Source organism: Melopsittacus undulatus, chromosome Z, assembly GCF_012275295.1.
Source record: "Melopsittacus undulatus isolate bMelUnd1 chromosome Z, bMelUnd1.mat.Z, whole genome shotgun sequence".
Taxonomy (NCBI): Eukaryota; Metazoa; Chordata; class Aves; order Psittaciformes; family Psittaculidae; genus Melopsittacus; species Melopsittacus undulatus.
In genome coordinates, this window is record NC_047557.1 from 94686785 (window position 1) to 94701875 (window position 15091).

The 15091-nt window shown below is 35.9% G+C and overlaps 1 protein-coding gene across 2 annotated transcripts in view; it reads left to right on the forward strand.

Annotated features, from left to right (window-relative positions):
• CDH8 (cadherin 8) overlaps positions 1–15091 on the forward strand; it is a 153521-nt gene that overhangs the window by 74251 nt on the left and 64179 nt on the right. The window contains exon 4 of one of the 2 annotated variants that reach the window (XM_005152164.3): positions 815–934. The exons of the other annotated variant lie outside the window; for it this stretch is intronic. Within the exon in view, the coding sequence (XP_005152221.1) occupies positions 815–934 (120 nt within the window). The remainder of the gene's footprint in view (positions 1–814; positions 935–15091) is intronic. 2 annotated transcript variants of the gene reach the window in all.

Genomic DNA, 15091 nt, shown 5'->3' on the forward strand with positions numbered 1-15091 from the left:
TGGTAGATACTGTTGTTATTGTTACTCTAATGAATGTCATCATTATATTTTTAAGGCATAAAAAAAAAATAAGAAGTCTTTGCAGCAAGCTTAATATAACTGACTGAATTTCATGCAATTTTGTTTCTTTCAGGAATGGCAAGTGCTGTGTTGTCTAAGAAATAAAAAGGGGCAATTTCCTTAATTTTTTTTCTCCTTTTTTGTTTTGGTCAGAGTATGGAATTTATAACTCTGGTTAGACAATGGACTCTTCAGTGGCAGAGACTCATTTCAGAGACAATAGCTGTTGTCCTAACTCTGTCACTGTGGCCACATCAAACCATTATTGTGGCTGCAAGCCAAGTGAAGAAATAAGACTTCTTTTTATTATTGTTTTTCTGTGTGGTATCTGTAACATGGCAGGGTTCTTCCAAATGTGATTTCACAAGTCTTAAATGCAACATATTATATTATTAAACTTGAATTTTGTATCCCTTTGATATGATTCCCTTGCAAATGCTTTAAGTCTATACAGATCTATCAGGTAGCTTTAAATGCATTCTACAAAGAAACCTCAAATACTACAGCGAGTAAAGGGGTTTTTCATTTACCCAGAAATTCAGCCTGCTGGCATGTACCATCTTGAAGGAAAATGTTTTGTTTGTGTTTCAGAATTAATGTTGTAAGTTGTTAGTGATCATTTGTGTGGGTTTTTTTTTACTGTTGTCATGCAACTCACAAAGAAATTAATTTTTGCTTCAATTTATTTTTTTAATGTTATGCAACTTTCCAGTAAGAGTGTAAACATTAATTGTGTATATTCTTTTTTATTTAGGCACCTCCGTTACTAAAGTAACAGCTACAGATGCAGATGATCCAGTTTATGGAAATAGTGCCAAACTGGTTTATAGCATTCTGGAAGGACAGCCCTACTTTTCTATTGAGCCACATACAGGTAGGTGTCTCTGAATATGAATCCGTGGGTTATGAAATGGCCTCAAGTTATGCCATATTGTTTAGATTGGATATTAGAAAAAAAAAATTGTCACTGCAAGGGCTATCAAACACTAGAACAGGCTGCCCAGGAAAGCAGTGGATTCGCAGTCCCTGTATATAATAAAAGATGTGTAGATGTGGTACTTAGAGGTGTGGTTCAGTAGTAACCCTGGCAATGCCAAAAAACTGATGATCCTAAAGGTCTTTTCCAATCTAAAAATTCTATGATTCCATTTACACAAGTGACTGCCTCTCACATGTTTCATATAATATACATAAACTGTGAGGGTAAGTGGATGTTCATCAGTAATCATAGAATCATAGAATAGTTAGGGTTGGAAAGGACCTTAAGATCATCAAGTTCCAACCACCCTTCCATAGACAGGAACACCTCACACTGAACTGTGTCACCCAAGGCTCTGTCCAACCTGGCCTTGATCACTGTCAGGCATGGAACATTCACAGCTTCCCTGAACAACCCATTCCAGTGCCTCACAACCCTTACAGTAAAGAATTTCTTCCTTATATCCAGTCTAAACTTCCCTTGTTTAAGTTTGAACCAGTTACCCTTTGTCCTATCACTACAGTCCCTAATGATAATCCCCCTCCAGCATCCTCACAGGCCCCCTTCAGATACTGGAGGGCTCTACACAATTTAACATTTAGTATGGATACTGACGTTTCCACGCAGCCTTCTCTTCTCTTCTCCAGGCTGAACAGCCCCAAGTTTCTCAGCCTATCTTCATACAGGAGGTGCTCCAGTCCCCTGATCATCCTCGTGGCCTCCTCTGGACTTGTTCCAACAGTTCCATGTCCTTTTTATGTTGAGGACACCAGAACTGCACACAATGCTCCAAGTGAGGTCTCACGAGAGCAGAGTAGAGGGGCAGGATCACCTCCTTTGACCTGCTGGCAATAACAAGTTGGAAATGTCTCTCACTTCTATTCCATCAGAGTGTGATCATGTGAAAAGACAAAGTCTGCATTCTCTAATGAAAGCACTGGTGATGCTAATATAACAGAAGTTCCTAAAGCAGAACTGAAGATAGTGTAATGCTGTCTGACTTACAGCTGACTGGGGGTTGAAAGACTTGGTCAGAGGAATTTATGAGCATAATTTAATTTTCAATATAAGACTGTAGTATTTCCAGTTTAAGAAAGCAGAGTTTAGCTTGAGAATTTTAGTGAATCTATTGTGTATTTCCATTAAAAATTAGTTTTCTTTCTTGATTGGATGGATTGTGGGAAAAAAACATGATACTAAGTGTTGACATGAAGTTTTATTAGTATACAATTAAGATGACTTTGTTTCTCTGTGGCTTGAGTAATCTGAAAGAACTGCCAATGAATCAATTCCCTTGTTTTCTATACCTATGTCATATATACAGCAAATTCATTTTGTTATATTTGGTGTTTCTTAAAGTGATTTGGTATGATTTCCTCTATTCTTTCACCTGTTACTAGAAGCCGGTTTCGGTCACTGTGTGTCAAGCAGCTGTGATCTCCTAAGGAGGAGAAAACTGTAGCTCAGTTTTAAACATTAAAAAAAAAAAAAAGAGGAATTTATATGACCACAAAGGATTAAATAAGAGTAAAAATTATTGTTCTCATGCAGATTAGGAAAACTATGAAATAAATGCTAGGAGAAATTATTAAAGGATGCTTTTGATAGATCAAGTGTGCTAAGTCTTCTCACCAACATTAAACACGATATTCATAGACTCTTAAATTATGGAAGTTTTTTGAGTCTTTCTGGTGAGATTACATGGAAAAAAAAATATTTCCCATTCCTAGAAATGTCCTAACTTGCAGGGACTTTAGGTAAATAGTATAGGTTGATAAATATTAACAGATTAAGGGAAGAATCCATTAAAGTATTTTCTTCTGGTTGAAGTACAGCTGTCCTAAATGTGAACACAGTCTCTGGAATGTGATTCACTATTTTATCTTATGCTCTATGTAAAGCAGAAATTTACAAAGAATGACTTTAGAACAGCATAATGAAAAACAGTAGCTTGTTTCGAAAATAAGTATGTCAAGAGGCTGTTATTAATGAGTTCATGCTAGCTGGTTTGTCACAAGTGATTTGGAAATATAACTCTCAACAGACCCCTGACCATCAGGTATCAAAATATATGATTTTGTTTTCTTTAATATTACAAATCATTGCATGTAGTTATTATTTGAGTTAGCGGTCTTAATTAGAGGGGTTTAGCTGTAAGCTTTTTTCAGTTTCTACTAGGGCAAGTTACTGCTTTAGTATGGGAACACACGTAGCTTTCACAGAGGAGCTCAGAAATGTGTTCTCCACTTACACAGAAGATTTTCCACTTCTTTTTCACAAAAGTAGCCTGAAATAAATATTCCAAATATAAAAAATATCTTTCGTTTTACTCAGATCTATTATTTCTATTGCATGAAAATCTTATGATTAATCTACTGAAATAACTATTCATCACCTAGGAAAGTGATTCCTATTACCATGAAAGCCAGAGAAAAATCCAAAGCTTTTTGGTGAATCTGAAAATCATGATTATTCTCCTGTTTCACTAGAATCAAATTTCTCCCAAACCTTCCTTTCCAGTTACAAATATTCCTTTGAGTAACAGTTCAGTTACCGTGAAAATGACATGTTAGTTTCTAAAGAGAATTTAGTCACAAAGAATTCAGCTGCGGCTTTGCCACAGTCCCTGAGTAAGTGTCTTCATATTACAGAGCTGTTTCTGAATTAATAAGTGGTTTCTAGATTCCTCATTTTTATAGATTGTCATTTTTCTTCTATGGAAGAAATCACTTATATTCTTCTCTAAACCATTATAACTACATGAGTTTATGTACTGAGGCCACACTTTGTTTCTTTGCCATTCCTGTGTAATGGCCTTCATCTGTAGAGTAACTACCATACTAATCTTACAGCTACCCACCAAAGAGCTTGTTAAATTCAGAGAGTATGAAATTTTTCTGTGACTTTAGATGGACCTATCCGGTGCTTGCAATGCTTTAAAATTTGCAGAATTTCCTTTTGTGTCTGACATGGGTCTTCATTCACTTAAAGAAAACTTAGCCATCCATACTAAATGTTAAATTGTGTATAGCCCTCCAGCATCTATTTGTTTAGGATATGTAAACAATAAATATATATACAAGTCTAGTCATTAAGCAAGCCAGATGCAGGTAGTTATGTAGAAACTAAAGCCTTATATTGCACAGGGTGAAAAAGCTTGCTGTAAATTGCAGCAGCCTTGTAGTTGTGGTTCTTCTGAAGAAAAGTGTATTCAGAAAATGTAAAGGACTATGCAGAATAATTTTTTTTTCTTACTTTTAATTTCTAGCACCAGAATTTTGGAGGAAAGGTATGAGCAAGGGTTTATTACATTCCAGAGAGAGTTTTATGGCTTGTTACAGGCAGCCTCAAAATGCCAATAGTATTATGATAAGATAGCTACAATTTTGCAGTAGCTTGTGACACTGTGTATTTCACCTTTTAAAGTTGGTGGTGCATAAAACAGGCACACTTGTTTAGCAGCTATATAATTTGCACAGTAGTGCTGATACCATGGACAGAGAGAGTGGAAGATGTATTTTAACAAAATGTCCAAAGCAAATAGAAAGTATGTGTGATGTTTGACTGGTTTTTTTTTTACATTTATCAAACCTTAGCAGTCTGAACCATCACAACTCTTAGTAATCTGGATACTAAAACACGTTATCTTACATGTTTGCATGTAGTACTTTGGAATCTCATGTGGGAAGATGTTTCAATACTATTGTGACAATGTGCAAATTAAAACAGGACAGGTATAGTAGTATCTTATCCAAAACAAATCAAACCTGAAAGTGATGCTCCAAGCATGATAGATACTTCAGTGTTTGGGGTTTGTTTGAGCTTTATTGTTGGAGGGATGTGGATGTGTAGATAGCTACATTTTCTCTGTCGTTACATTTCAATAGTGTCCCAGCTAATTTGAAAGTCTTTCCAAATAATTTAAACCACAATTGTTTCTGAACATAGGTATTGTGTCTAAAATCATGTCTTTCCCCAAATGGAATCTTTACTTTAAGAAATTGACTATGTTAATGTAATCCACTTCAGAATGAAAATATTTTCTGTCCTTCATAGGAATGCACCAAATGCTATCAAAACTGTAGCTACTTAGGGTTGATCTCTACTTACTCCTTTTCTAGATGACTGGCTTTTTATTAGCTTTGTTTATTAGAAATTAAAATTAGATTTAGATCTGTGCAGCTACCAGCAGCTGGGCAGAAATAGATGCCCATAATTTCTTTTAATTTCCTGCCTGAGACTAAAGTTTATCTGAACTTGCTGCTTTCTTTTAATGATATGCTGAGAGCTGATCATCAGAAATAATCCCAATCATGTTATTGGGATTCCTCTCCCTTCTGTAGTACTCTGAAAAAAAGAGGAGCAAAGGTGTAGGATATGGCTTCATGCCTACGATAGAAAAGGTTGCTATACTTGAGGGTAAGCATGAGGAAAACAGTTGCTTATTCTTCTGCTTTTTTGTTCCTAATAACTTGACATTAAATAGGTGTAGTCCTTACCTGAATCGCACTCTTGCTTGAAACACTGACATTATTTTCAACCTTGCTGAAACAATTCTATAATGCTGGGTGCACAGAAATAAGTACTAGTAAGTGACCCATAAAACAATAATTTTCCATTACCTTAGATGAAAAATGCATATACTTCTGCAGTTCTAGTGTACAAATTCTTCTGTATGAATTATTAGACACATGAAAGAAGGTAATTCAGGAGTTATTTTTCATTCAGTGCTCTGAATATGGCATAGGGTAAATGCTTTTCTGATGTCTTGCTCTCAATATTTTTCACTTTTCATAGGTGAATTTTGTGGATGGAGAGTAAATATAAATAATACATTACAAAGATACATATTCAGATTTTCTATTAAAGGCTGAACTTACAATGTGATAACATCAGATTAGTAAGAGAACTCATGGTGAAGCAATATATCATCCATAGATCATTATCGTTACATCTGACTAACTGATGTCAGGTTTCTTGACTTGTGTGTTTTATTTATATAAGTAACAGGCTGTATGTATTTTCTCATAATCCAAATAATGACAGTCAAAATGCTGGGGAACAGTGTCCTTAATACTGCTAAAAGTAGCTAAAGTATACTTCTCACTTCTAAGCTTTTCCCAGGATATTAAATCATGACTGTCAGCTTTAAAATAAGATTATCATAATGGAATGTAATATCAAGTGACACTGTGTTCTATTATATAGGAATGGCAGAGAAAGTAAGTTTTCAGCTGTGTCTGACTTATTTACATTTCCCATGGACTTAAATAATGTCACTTCTACACATACCTGAAATATGGTTACTGACAATGGCAAACTACACCCCATGCCCTGTTGCAGTGGCAAACACGTCTTATTCAAGCATAAGCACTTACTATATAGAAAGAAACAGAGTTCAAATGCTGCCATCTTGGGTATGGTCATTTGGCACAAAGCCAAAGTTCAAGTTAGAAAAGCTGAGATGAATAGAAGAGTCAGGAGACATAGAAAACAAATCTAATAGATTGTGGGTATTTTCTATAGCTAGCTTTAGCTTTCAGGTGAATGTTCACGTTTAAATCAACAGAGCTTTTAATGATTTAGTATTTGGACCTCTCTGGACCACAGTTTTGAATCCTGTGGTTCTGAAATCAGAACATAAATGAGTAGGCCTGGGAGGAAAGAAAACAGCATTCAGCAAAAGTCAAGTTTTTAATTTTTTATTTTAATTTGCAGTCTTTATTATCTTCTTCATCTAGACCTTGAAATACAATCCAGCAGAATAAAAACAAGTAAGGTAACAAGAAGATAAATGACGGCAACTTTTGAGTTTCAGACATGTTTCTGATGTTACAGACTACTTCTCCTATCTGGTTGTTAATGTCCTGTTCATTAGTATTAGTACTTATCAATGATAGCGGAAGCTGCCCTCAGAATATTGCATGTAGTACTGATGAGACCCATCATCATAAAAAAACTATTGAAATGCTGAAGAAAGTTCAAAGCAGGGTAGCTAAGGTGAGAAGAATATTACTTGTAATGAAAGATTGATTGAACTTAATTTGTATAAACTGTACAAGAGGTGATTAAAGGAGGATATGAAATCACTGCACAAATATTTGAGAGTTGTTAATAAAAGAGAGGCACAGGGACTGTTTCTGTAATAACTCGTGATAAAATGACAAGGTAGCATTTTCAGGTGAGGGAGATGGGAAAACAGTTTTGATACAGGAAGTAATCTGCAAGTGTAAGCGGAAAGTAATAAACTGTTAGGAGCAGAACTAAGTCGTGTTCAACAAAGCCTTCCTAAATAGTTCAGTTTCTAAATAGTTTAGATTTAAAGCCTCATGGAATTAGTGTAAAGAACTTGTTTGACAGAGCAGAGAGGAGGGCCATGAGGATAAGGGGGGTGGAGCAGAGCACCTCCCACATGAAGACAGGCTAAGAAAGTTGGGGCTGTTCAGCCTGGAGAAGCTGCATGAAGGCCTCATAGCAGCCTTCCAGTATCTGAAGGGGGCCTACAGGGATGCTGGAGAGGGTCTCTTCACTGGGGACTAGCGATAGGACAAGGGCTAATGCCTTTAAACTAAACAGGGGAAGTTTGGATTAGATATGAAGAAGAAGTTCTTTATTGTAAGGGTGGTGAGGCACCGGAACAGGTTGCCCAAAGAAGTTGTGAATGCTCCATACCTTGCAGTGTTCATGGCTGGGTTGGACAGACTTGGGTGACACGGTCAGTGTGAGGCATCCCTGCCATGGGCAGGGGGATTGGAGCTAGATGATCTTAAGGTCCTTTCCAGCCCTAACCATTCTATGATTCTATGCCATTAGTCAGAGCATTGATAGAACTGCTACCTTCTAGCTCATTTTACAAGTTAGTGCTGCTGTGATATCACAGAATCAGAATACTTAGGGTTGGTATCCTTGCCAGTCACTACAGATTTAAAGTTAACTGAACTTTCAACAAATAATTTTAAGAAGCATGAGCTGGCATGGGTAGATATTTTTAAAGTAAGGAGTAGGAACTCCCTTTCCTAGAGCAGAAGGCAAATGTGTGCAGAGCATACAAGCGGAAGGTCCATGCAGCCCAGACAGCGAAATTCCCAAGGTAACATTATTGGCTCCAGCACATGAAAGATTTCTGGAGTTTATACCTTGTTGTTTCCATTACAGCACCTTCAGGCCTGTTTGACAGTATTGGGTGTACTTAGGCACAATGCTGAAAATAGAATATATTTTCAAAATACTATAAATCTCTTCTTGTCATTGTCTACTAAGTGTGCTATGCAACCTTAGGAGTTTTGTTAAGGGTTCTGTATGGAGATTTCATGGTTATTTTAAGAGTTGCCTGATGACAGCCCATTAGGAGAGACAGTTGTACTGACAGACCATTAGTGCAGCAGACCTGAGGGTCAGTCCTTCAGTCCTTGCTTTTCACTTAGAAGTATAAAGGGCAACTATTATGGATAAAGTATGTAGGATTGGGTCCTTCAGCAGCAACAAGAGCAGTCTTTTCAGATTAATAAAGGAAGTATAAAATCACTGCAGACATGTTCAAAAACAGTTACGATGGTCTGTACTTGGTAAAAACAAGTGGCTTGAGATCAAGACAGACTGGCATTTGAAAAAAGGTGATTTCTTCTTCTCAAATTTATCTATTAATACTAGTAACAAAAAAGCTGATACTACACCTTTCTTGCATTTCAGAGTAATATCTCTGTCATTTTAGAAAGCTAGTGAGATAGTTAGGACTTAATCATTTTCCTCATGCTGAGTCAGAAAACGGGCTACATATCTAAATAATATTTTGCTTCAAGAGATGGAGTTAGAGGAATTTGAACTACACATCTCAAATTGGAAAGCATCTGAAAATGAATCCAAGGCTACTTTCTGTAAAGTGTCTACTGTAATTATGCACATTAAAGGATCATTACAAATAAAATCCTAATGGAACAAGGTCATAAATGCAGTGCAGAATGAATATTTACCACACTCATTCTTTGTTGGGGAGAGGGTGATCCTCTGGCTTATGTCAGTGAAACTTGGTCCCAGGGAATGGCTGGTAAGTAAAGGTGAAAGCTATTTACCCATACAAGTTCATCTGAATTAAAAAGGCAACATCATAATAGATGTTATCTGGACAAATCCTGTATGATATTCTTCAAGAAGAATATAGGTAGAGAGAGGCAGGAAGTGTTAATTTATGCACTAAGGCAAAATTGCAAGGCCTACTTAGAAGCAAAATCAGAAAACGTAAACATGGAAGTAGTATGGCTGAAAAAGAAAATACAACAGATTGTTGGTTACACAAGAAACAATAATTAATAAAACTATATTTGACCATGTTGCAGTTTAACAGAAAGGAAGGCAGAACCATCTTCCCCATTCAATTTTGAAAAATGCTCATGTTAAAGTATGTACAACTTTGGCCTCCCTCTTACAAATATAAATATGGCACAGAATCACTCAACATAAAATGCTGTAACATAATATTCAATTACTCACTTCATGAGTGTTTTTACTGTGGTCAGTGTCTTTGATCTGAAATATATCTACATTTGAATGTAGTTCAGACAACTCTCTAAATTGACATTTTCGTAAAAAACTGCAGCCAACTTTTCTAGAGATTGAAAATATTTTTCTTGTCTTGCTAATGTAAAAATACTAAGGCATTAGAACTAAATAAGAAATGCAAACATTTGATTATAATTTTCATTTTTGTTTTCAAAATCATTTCTGTGAAAAGTAAATTGAATTAAATGTAGTGGATCGGTATTTCTATATCCCATCACCATTTTTTTTTTTAATTTTCAAGAAAGTTAGTTGTGCTCTATTAATTTTTTTTCAAATTATGGTAAGGTTTTCCACAGATCTCCAAGTGAATCTTTTTTTATTGACTGCTAAAACGTCACTGAAGTCAGTGTGCTTTATGGGAATACAAAGAATGCATTTCAGGGCTCTCTGAAGAAATTATAAGATTGATTTTTCAGGAGTTTTGGCCCTAAATGACTGTTATATTTAATAAAAATCTCCACCAGGATTTTAGCACAGAGAGAAGATCAAAGCAATTACTTAGGTCTTCTAAAATGAAGAAAGGAAAGTTGACATAGCAGGAAGTCTTCATCAAAATGTGTGAGATGAATGAGATGCTTAAGAAAGGCTTTTCAAGGCCAGATTCTAATTTTGCATAGTGCTTTCTTGGTTTTGTTCCACATTCTCAATTATTATTATGTGTAGTTTTATGGCGTTATGATAAAAAGCTCCTTCATAAATGGAGTGGAAAGCAAAAAGTGAAAAACAGATCCTTATTTCTATTGTTCCTTTTGCTTCTTTTCATCAGCTATAGCCTCTGACACATTGCTGCTTTTCCCCTGATCTTTTTCAGTGTGAGACAGTGTATATTTTTCCAAATAGGTTTTTGAAAGTAGTCCACAGGGGTACATTTTAACCGATTCAAGTTGTGAGGCAGATTGTGCAAATTGCTCAGTGTGTGCATTTAGGACCACTGTAAAAGTAAATCCCATTCTACAGCTGTTTTATTTGCTATTGAGCAGTGTGACACCAATAGCTGCTTAGGAAAAGCAACTCAGCCAAAAAAGAGAAAAAAAAAGCAGTTACTTCCACAGCTACAATATTGGGTGTGTTTTCATTCTTTGAAGAAATAGTTTGCTTCTTGATTTCTTTACCTTTCAACCCACTTCCTGATGTTTCCAGCTTTAGACAGAGGGTCTACAGCCAAATTATGATGCAGGTATCTGTTCAGTGGTTGTACTACATGTCCATCAAATATTTTCATAGGACTAAGGTTTGTGAAATATTTTAGAATAGAGAGAATAGAGAGAAAGTCTTATGTTACACAATATAGATGTAAGAGACCTCAGGTGAGAATGCAGTTGAGTGCCCTTGCCTCAATAAAGGATCAGGTTTAGCTTTTCTCATTCTCGAAAGGTGTTTGTTTGATAGGTTCTTAAAAACTCTCAGTAATGGAAATACTACAAATTCTTCAAACAGCCTTCTGTTTGTACTTACCTTCTGTTTTAGAAAGTGTTCCCTTAATGTTTAACTGAAATCTCTCTTGCTGCAATTTAAACCCATTTTGTGGTTTATATTTTAGGCTCATAATTTCTTCTCTTATCCCTGGTGGAAAAGGAGAGTAGATTCCAGTAGTTTTTATGTATTTGGATATAAAGTCTTTCCTCACGCTTCCCTAACTATACAAACCACTGTTTTTCAAAAGCAGACACACCATTCTAGGTGCAGCCCTACCAATATAAGTGAATGGGAAAGATTTTTCTACAGTCCTTTCATATAATGTATTAGCTAATATACCAGGAAATGTTTGAGCGTTTTTATTCAGCAAAAACTGTTGACTCATATTCAGCTCATTTTTGACTCCACGGTTGTTTCTGCCTTCTGAGTCATCTTCTCTGTTGTAATTGTGCGGTTAATTGTTTCACCCACACAAAATACTTTTATTTGCTAGATTCAGTCACATCCTGGTTTTTTAGACCATGCAGTTAGTAAAAATTGCTTTGAACTCTAATCCTGTTCTTCCAGTACTTGCAATGGCTCCCAGCTTTGTGGCATCTGAAAGACTTGCTAAGTTCTTCGTCTCCTCCATCATTCAGGAAATACCGAATGATGCTAGAAGCAGAACAAACCCTAGAAATCACTTCATTTATCTATCCACTTTGACAGTCAGCCATTGATAGCTTTTCTGAGTACAGTCTTCCAACAAGCATCTGCCTGCCTTACATTAGTTTGCAGTAATTCTCATCCCTCAATTTTAAACTACTCTCTTGTTTGGCACATATCATTTTCATCCATCATAGCATGCTGAAAGTGATTATGTTTTTATTCTCAATTTGTTTCTGGGTTGAAGTAGAGCAGGTTGAATGTTCAGTGTGTTAATGTTCTGTGTGCTGGGTGCGTATTAGTATTTGGTGAGCCTGAACTGTTTTCTAAAAACAGATTGAAAGTTTCAGGACTTCCTGTGAACTCAGACTGAGGACTTGTGAATAAAACAAAAGAACAAATAAATGTCCATGAAATTCTCTATTCTTAACGCTATCAGTCTGTCTTTGTCTCAATCACATTACTTTGGTGAGGATAGATCCTTTTTTTGTTTATTAACTTGCTGTATTAGAGGTATGCTTCTCTTTTGATAACCACTGTTCTATAGATTCTAAATATGGAAATACTAGTGGTAACAATCAGCCTGTGTCGTTTGAAAATATTTGATCTTTAAAAGCCTTCATCTCCTCTTACAGTAATTAAAACAAGAAACTTCTTTTTAGCTTTTTATTGTGTTTGAAATTGGAACTTGACTGCTTGAATTTTTAGCTTCTGTCAAATGGTTTATGGACTGAAAAAGTAGATAGGAATATAAAGAAAATTATTGACAGAACGGGTTGTGTTAGTACTTTTATACAGAAAAACACCCCATTTTTTATATCTTAAAAGTCAGAAACTGTAATTCTGATTTAGGCACTTTTAAAGGTATTTAATCTTCTTGATATCTTTCAAACCATAGACGAAGGCTAAGAAACAAATTAAAATACACGTCTAGGAAGAATCATCACTTCATTGAAATAATTAATTTGTCTCAGAGAAAACTGAAGAATACAAAATGTGACATCTTATTCAAGTCATCTGTAGGCTAGACCTAACTATGTAAATTAGGTTAAAAAATTAAATAAAGCAAACAAGGGAAACTCTGCCAAAAAAAAAAATAGGAAAAGAAGTTATAGTAAGCTAAATACAAACTTCATTGAAATACAGCTTCATTGATCATTGGATCAGCTCTATTAATGAAAACAGTTAATGTGGGCCAGATTCTGATACCTTAAATTTGCATTGGCATCCTTCTTATGAGTCATCTAATCTATATTATTCACAGAATTATTCACAGAATTATTCACAGAATGCATTATTATTATTCCTAAATAATAAACCAGTTAGTCCAAACCAGTCACAAATGTTAAATGCTTTTAGAAATAAATATTATTTACTCTCCTTACCAAAACTGCTATAGAGGGAATGGCCCTACTCTTTCACTGAACATATTTTGCACCTATCACATCTGATAAATGTTTATTATTACCTTCTAGGTTTTAGTGCTCCCCTATTTTCATTCAAAAAAAAATTAACAGAAACACGCTTTTCAGTGTTCTGAAAAATAACTTATGTCCCCTTCTGTAGACAGTATAGAGTAGTTAAATTACATGAATGCTGTGCTTCAGGGTTGCTTCATAAAATGTTGTGAAGAACGCTTCATGTCCATTTGCCTGGGAGATGCTTTTAGGCTGAGGTTCTACTTCTGGCCCCTGACTGTGCTACATCTGCACCCAGGCTCATATCTGGATTATGACCCAGATCCAGACCCTCTGGCTGGGTTTCCTGCCCTGGCTTCATGGCTGCCTTGTGACTGGGTGATTGTCAGAGTGTGGCTCAGCTTGGCCACAGACCCATCACTGTCCCTGGATCCAAGTGGGACCCCAACTTGCCACTCTGCTGTGTGGCTCCTTGGTCACTTCTCCTGCCTTCCATGTTTCCACACTGCTTCTCCTAATATCACTTGCCCCATGTTGGAATGAAAAATCACAGATTATACATCAAGTTCCTTGGGAACAAGAGATTGCTCTGGCTTGGCAGTCCCAGGCATAAGATAAAGGTTCAATTTTTATCCAGAATTACATTTTATACAAAAAGTGAGAAAGCAACCCAAAATATTATATGGAAATCATGTACAAAAATGTAGGTTACAAGACTGTGTTACGTATAGTGGTTTATGTAGCAAGCACATCGCATTTATTTGAATGCCTTACTCTTACCCCCCTTGCTCTTAGCTTGGTCCTGTATGCAGCCAAGAAGAGATCTGATCAGATTCTTCGTATTACAATATTAATCAGATTCTATAATTTACTAAAATGCATCTCTGTTAGTGATAAAGACCAGGAACATTTATTTGTTCACCATACATACATGAATAGATAATCTCAACATTACAGCCAGAGTGCCATTTCCAGTAAGCTTATTTAATAGAAACTATGCCACGAGAAAGAAAAAGAACTATCTGAAGTCTCCACTGACTAGTAGTTGCTAGATGCAACAGAGAAACCAAACCCAACAGATTCACAGTAAGTGTTGACTGACATCTAAAAATTCCTGACAATACTTCAATAAAGAATAGGTTAAATACTCCCCCCCCCCCCCCCCCCCCCAAAACAGGAGTGTGAAACATGATGAAATGTATGATCAGGCCCAGTAACAAGAATCTGTGATCCAGGGTATGAACTTGGCCACTCTATTAAAATATACGGTACAATATAGAATCCCTAACTTCTTTTTTCAGTGGCTTGCAAAGACTCAGCAAGTTACTGTCAATGTCTGCCCATTAACCATGTCCTTCAGCTCTGTGAGTTCAGGCCCATGAAAAGAGAGCACTCTTCTTTATGCCTCATAAGAACCCTCAAGTACTATGGTCTAAAGAAACCACTGCAGTGGTGGATTAGATTCCTCTTGGGCACTCTTACACTTCACTTAACCACTAAGATAATTCAGTAACTTGAACTGTGTGCTCTCTTTTCACAGACAAATGACTTTTCTCTCTTTTTTTTTTTTTAATATAATTCAGAAATAGGATTAAAAAAAAAAAAAACGCTGTATTTCAGTTTAGCATTTAGAGATGTTTCTCCTAGGCTTAGTGGGACTTCTTCAGTTGCTTATTATATTTTTATTATGGTGGACATTACTACACTGTGATGAACACTATTTAAATTTACCATTAAGCAATTACTACTGAACTTTCTGTATTGAATATTGTGACTATAATACCATGTTACAGGTGAAGAATTTTAAGAAAGAAAAAAAAAAGGTTTATTATTTCTTTTGTTAGATGTTTGTGAAACCTAAAGGAGTTTGCAGTGGATCTGGCCCCCTATTTAATTGGAGTGTCCCTTGCAGATACCTTCCTGCTAGCCTACTGACATCTTGTATTTTGATACACTACAGATCTTTTTACTACTCTAGTTTTAAAAGCTCCTAACATAATAAAGTAGGCGATATCAG